The following is a 6,453-nucleotide window of genomic DNA, read 5'->3' as shown; positions in this document are numbered from 1 at the left end:
CTAATTTTCCAGGATATAGGAATAGGAATGAGGAAAATTACAGAGCTTATTAAAAAAATGCACGATCACGTACCGAATTCAAGCCCTAACTTTGTAAACACCTAACCTGGGCTGGGCGCCAGACTTCGGAGTGCGCCTGCGCCAAACCCGCGCGGCGTGGTTGCCTGGATACCGTGACGCCGCGGTTCTAGTGTCTAGGTCTCTCTTGGCAATGGCCAAATTCGTGATCGCAGGTGAGTGATCCCGTCGCCTGCCAGCAGATCGCTCAAAGTGGCAACAACAAGCCTTGTCCTCTTGGCAGTGACCCTCTTAACTGGCTTCTTTTCGAGATACTCCTCTATACAGACTATTCCGTGCTTTTTTATGCATTTATTCAAAGATACGTATTGGACGGTGACCATATGCCCAAGCACTGCCAGACACTGGAGAAATAACTGGGAAGACACCTTTGCCGTCGAGGAGCTTTCAGTCTCATGGGGTCCAGAAGCATAGAAACAAATACTGTTCTCGGGCTGTGATTAATACAATAAGGGAGACGTGCACAGGCCACTGGGAGAATACACTTCTAATCTGGGTGTTGGAGGTGGGAGAGAGGAGGAAACAAGAAACTCACTGGGGGCTGAGGATGGAGATGTTATAGGAACTGAATTGTGAAGGTTTGAGCTGGGGAGGCTGTTCCAGTCAAAGCCACACAGGCTGGAAGCCCCATAGCCTTATTGAGAATCTGGATATAGGGGGAATGAGAAGAGCTGGGGCTAGAACAGGAGCAGGACCCAGATCTTTGCACCTCACGTGCCCCCAAACAAAGGTGTTAGAAATGTATGTTGAAAGCAGCGAAGAATGTTGACAAAATTTTAGCAGGAGAATAGTTTTAATGGGTTTGCATTTTAGGAAGCCCCTCTTGGCAACAACGGAGGGGAAGGATTGGAAATGCTGATGGAGAGAGGCAAGGAAACTTCTGAGGAGGCTTTTACTGCAATGGTCTATTGCCCCTGCCTCCTCTCCTTCTCAGCAAGTTTCTTAAAAGAGTGGACTGTTCTTCTATCTTCAGTGCTTTGTTTCCCCCAATTTGACTTCTACTTCTACCTCCTAACAGGAATTGCCCTCACCAAAGTCACCAATGACTTTTACAGAAGCACTTCAGTGCTTGTGGTATTTGACCTCTTTGATGCAATTGAACACAACTGGCACCCACCATCAGCCTAGAATCTATTTCCTTTGCTTCTTTACTTGTTCAGAAGAGTATCTTTGAACACTGAGTAACTTTATGCTGAAAGACATTGGAAAACAAATGTACAGAGAATGTTGCATGTATGACAGTGGCAGGGCAGGAGTCTGTGGAAATAGTGGCAGGAGACCTGACTTAGTCAGATAAGGGCCTCCCAGAGGCAGAGATTTTAAGCAGATGCCTGAAAGATGAGAAAGTATTACCTAACAGAGAACAAGTAGAAAAGGAGGCGGGGGTAGAGTAAGGAGAATTAGTTTAGTAATAATTGAGAATATAAAATAAACAGAAAATTGAAATAGTTTAGTAGGACTGCAGTAGAGTACAAGGCAAAGAATATCATAAGATGAGGCCACAGTTAGATAATATTATCATGAGCCATATTCAAGAGTTTAGAATTAATCCAAAATAATGAAAGGTTTTTGGAAGGGGCAAACATAGTAAAGCTTGCATTTCATCTTAGTGTTATGTCTGTAGTGTGGGAGAAAAAGACCGAGTGCCAAGTGACCAGTTAGGAGGCCGGTGGTATACTCCAGGAAGGAATTGATGGCTGGGCCTAGCGTGGTAGATATTGGTAATAGAGAGAAATGAGTGGTTTGGAGAGATACTGGGGAAGAATAATCCGTAGAAGTGGATGTCTAAATGGATAGAGCAGAACGAATAAGGGATAAGAAAGAGTTAAAAATTATTCCTACGCAGTGGTTTGGATAACTGGGTAATTTAGGAGTCATTGGGGAATAGGGAGAATAGGCAGAAGTGTGGGATTAACATTCTGGATACTCTTAATACTCCAAGATAACTGGGGAGATTGACATAAAAAAAACATTGAAGAAGGAACATATTTGGTGTAGTAGTGGTGACAAAGTCCATCACAGACTTACTGAATCTTTATGAGTCATTTAAAAGGAGATGTAAGGGTTAGATAAGCAGATATATCTGAGCTGGAAATACAGATTGTTACCTGAAACCTACTGATTCTTTAGGAGTCATTTAAAAGGAGATGGAAAAGTTAGATAAGCAGATATAGCTGAGCTGAAAATACAGATTGTTACCTGAAACCAAGAAAGTGTAAGAATACACAGGAAGAATATACACAGAATATGAAGAGAAGATGCCTCTCAATGTTCCTTTTAATGGGTTGATAAAGGATAGAAAGCTACAAAGTCTAGAAAGGAGTGGCCAGAGAGTAGGAAAACCTAGAGAACGCTGCATCACAATGGGTTTTTCAAAAGGGTAGAAGGGCAGCAGTGGCAAATGCTGCCAAGAGTCAACAAGAAAAGGATCAAAAAGGATTCATTGGCTTTAGTGTCATGGAGGTCTTTAGGGACCTAAAGAGTTATGGGATAAGCTAAATTGCAGTGGGTGGAAAATAAATGGAAGTGAAGAACTAAAGGTGTCAAGTGCAGTGAACTCTCTGAAGAAGTTTTTACAGAAAAGGGCATATGAAAGGCAATAGCTAGAGGGGTCATTGTTTTTAAGGACAGGAGAAACATAATAAACATATTTAAATATGATGGAAAGGTGTCATTAGAACAGAGACAAGATTTTAGAAAGAGGGGCTAATTCCTTGAGCAAGGTTACTAAGAAGGCAAAAGAGGGTGGAGTTCAGAGCATAAGCAGTGGGATTAGACCTAGAGAAAAGACAGGATTCCTCTTCCAACAAAGAGGAGAAAGAAGGAAAGGGATGATTCCAAAAGCAGATGGGCTTGTAGGCGTGAGAGAAGGAGGTTGGGGGTTTTCCCAACAAGGTCTTTTTGCTTGGTTTGGTTTAGTTTTATAAGATAGGAAGCAAGGTTGTCCATTGTCTTCTGATAGTACAAGGAAATGTTGGGGAGGGAGAAGACTTAGAGGAAGAGGCCAAAGTTTGGAATAGTCATCGTGGAGAACATAAGAGAGTGCTGATAAAGGACACAGAGTTGAGGGACAATTAACGCTGGTTAATTGGCTGTTTGTCTCTGCCATGTTCCTCCAGGGGAGTCCTAGCAGACAGGACCTAAGCACTAAAAGAGAAAGTAATTGGGTTCATCCAGGGTGAAGGGCTTTTGCCACTCTAATTTCCATAATAATAGTGGGGCAAGATGATTGAAGACGTGAGTCATAGAGTGGTTTGAAGTCATGAACTGTGAATTTGAACTAGGAAGGGAAGCTTATAGATGGGGGAGGCTGAAAGGGAGTTTTGACTTAGAGTTGCCCATGAGGTTAAGAAGCTGGTGACTGAGAGTTATTAGGGAGAATGCCACAAAGACACTCTGTCCTTGGCCCATGTGTCTTCTATTCTATCAGACACCCAGTCTTATCCACTCTGTTGGCTTTAACTCCCTGGGTATTGATGTCTGCAAAACAGGTATCTGAAACCCTTCCATGGTCCTATCCCTCAGCATCATATATCCAGCCACCTGATGATCATGTCCACTTAGATATATTACTGTCACCTACAACTGCACTTGTCTAAAATTGAACTTGTCATCCACGATTTCTCACTAGCGAGGTGAGATTATCTACCCAACCCAGAGACAGATCTATCCCAGACCCTTCTCTCTCCCTCCCCACAACTCCCTTCCACACATATCAAATCCAAAAGTGATTTTACCACCATTCCTTGCTTCACACTTTACCTTCTACTGGCTGTTAGTGAGTAGTTCTTAAGAGTAGTCAGCAGCCTCCCGAAATGAGGTCTAGCATAGCACTGGAAAAGAGTAAATATTCAATAGCTTTTTTTTTCCTTTTCCACATTTTTTGAAATTCTGATCTGATCTAGGAAATCTATTTCACTTTTGTCAATATAATAAAAATAAGTTTATGTCATGGCAGTTTATACTATAACTTCATATTATAAAACTATATCATAACTATGATATAGTTAATATGATTAATTATGATTAATAATATGATTAATCATATGATTAATTAATATTAATTAATAATATAATTATTATTATATGATTAATTCCATAATTACATGGGAAATACTTAAACTACATAATTTCTGTATGATGGAAGAAAACATTGCTTATTTGAACTCTTTCAGGTAAAGCAGATTGTCCATATTATGCTAAAGCAGAACTTCTGGCTGACTATTTACAAAAGAATCTTCCTGATTTTCAGATACATAAAATTACACAACATCCTGAGGTTTGGGAGGTAAGATGCCTTTATAGTTTATTAAACTCATATATGAATAAAAATGTGTTTTAATTTGATTCAATTTTAGCTAGCATATCAGATCGCCATCCAATAATGAATGTTCATGTACTACTGATATTTGAAGTTGATTAAAATGCGTCCGGACTTATCAGTTTCAAACCATTGTTTATATTTTTTTTCTACTACCTAGTTGAACTAATGAGACCCTAGCCAGTAAGTAGAATAGATTTGACTGCCCCCTTCAACAATCTAGGTAGCTTGTACTGCACTTGCTGACTTTTCATTTTTCATATTGCTTTATATGAACTGAGGGACCTGTTTATTGGAAATACCCTTCTTTGGGACTGCATATCTCTGGAAACAGGCTTTGATATGGAGACTTTGGTAAAAGGGCTTTACTGGGATGCACTCTTGAGAAGAACATCCCAAGAAGGAATGAGGACAGCAGGGTCAGGCACAGGGGCTGCAACAGAAGGCTTAGCCCCTGGGGTTAAGTGTACCTCTGCCAAGGTACACTCTCTTGAATGGCAGAAGAGTGAGTGGTTCATACTGGTAAGTCTTCACTTGTCTAACTTTATGTTCCACTCTTGATTCAGCACTCTGGGGGCCAATTCTATAGTTCTTGCAGGGAACTCTCAAGCTGGGTGGCTTTTCAGGGATATCCCAAATCGAGGCAAGGTACCTGAGCTTCTATACTCTCACCTTAATCAGTCATGGGTTGCAGGCTGCCCCTGGGGAACAGACTTAACCTTAAGCAAAGCAATTCTCTTTGGCTGAGGCCAATTCCTGGAGAGAGAATTGAGTCAACCCTGAGTCATCAGCAGCCTTACACCTGGTGGCTAAGGGTGCCTCGCTGTGAAGGAGGGGATCTGGGCCGAACACAACAGCATTTGTGACAGTTCACTCTCTGTGCCTTTTGGATCCACACGCGCCCTGTAATAGGTTCACACCATCTGGTAATCACTCCTCCAGGAGTCTGGTTGGCATTTTTCCCTGGGGAAACTTTACGGGAGGAAGGATAGTCAAAAAAACTACAAGTCTCTGCTGCACACTGACACTCATCACCTCTCTTCTCTGCTGTCTATTACACATTCCCCTCACTCTGCCGATCCAGCCTTCAACTGAGTGAGCTCCTCTGCTGGGTTGTTTAGATGTTCTCTGACAGTCACTGTCCCCTGGCCTCTGTTATTTCAGGATTTTCTCATCCCAGTTGTCAAAGATTCCAGGTATGTAACAACATGTCCTTTAATAGCCTTGGCCTAGAATGGATGGCCACACTGGGACCCATGTCACCAGTTCATTCCTTGTCACTTTGGTGAATGTAGTATCCTCGAGGCCAGTGGTTCTCAACCTTCCTAATGCCACGGCCCTTTAATACAGTTCCTATGGGTCACGACCCACAGGTTGAGAACCGCTGCTCTAGGCCCTTCTAGGGAACGTGGCTGACCAGGAGGTTCTCTAGCCTCCAGTGTGCTACATCTACTAGCCTTTTGATCCCTTCTTACGTTGTCTGCATGGCAGTTCTGGTATTTTTATTTTATTTAATCACTTTTTCCAAGTTTCTAAGAGCCAGTCTAGCAACATGTTGTCACCAGCTTCTGAGGCCTCTGCCAGGGTCCACTCTCTTGAATTGCAGAAGAGTGAGTGGTTCATATTGCTAAGTCCTTGTCTAACTTTATGCTCTACTCTTGATTCAGCACTCTGGGGGCCAATCCTATCCATGTCCCCCTAGCTCTTGCCAGGACACCAACGTGTCTGCATGGTGTTAAGAGTCCTTTGGGGAAGTTCCTCCATAGGCCCAGCACTTCAGTGGCCAGGCTGTGCTGTGACGAGAGGAGCATAGTGGAACCCTCACTGCAGCACTGTTTGCTTTTAGGGGGGATAAAGGCAGGGAAATCTTCAAGATCAGCAAAGGACATTAGTCTCTAAGATTTTGTGTAAAGCAGCCTCACTGTATGTGCCTTCAATGACATGATAGCGTGTACTTTCTGCTCAAATCTTGTCATTGGAAGCCCTGGTCTACACAAACCAGATAACGATAATTTGAACTTTTTTCTATAAATATTCTCAGAAATCCCCAGCTA

General features: G+C 42.4%; 1 protein-coding gene across 2 annotated transcripts in view; it reads left to right on the top strand.

Moving 5' to 3' along the window:
- The first annotated feature begins 105 nt into the window (after nt 1-105).
- The window catches only part of MDH1B (malate dehydrogenase 1B), a 32,479-nt gene continuing 26,131 nt past the window's right edge, over nt 106-6,453 (top strand). For both annotated transcript variants that reach the window (XR_008381223.1, XM_053597280.1), the window contains exons 1-2: nt 106-233; nt 4,254-4,366. Coding sequence is in view for 1 of the 2 variants with exons in the window: in XM_053597280.1 (XP_053453255.1) it covers nt 212-233; nt 4,254-4,366 (135 nt within the window). In the remaining variant the exon portion in view is untranslated. The remainder of the gene's footprint in view (nt 234-4,253; nt 4,367-6,453) is intronic.

The sequence above is a fragment of the Nycticebus coucang genome, chromosome 7, assembly GCF_027406575.1.
Source record: "Nycticebus coucang isolate mNycCou1 chromosome 7, mNycCou1.pri, whole genome shotgun sequence".
In the NCBI taxonomy this organism is placed as follows: Eukaryota; Metazoa; Chordata; class Mammalia; order Primates; family Lorisidae; genus Nycticebus; species Nycticebus coucang.
This window is presented reverse-complemented; position numbering and strand designations above follow the sequence as displayed.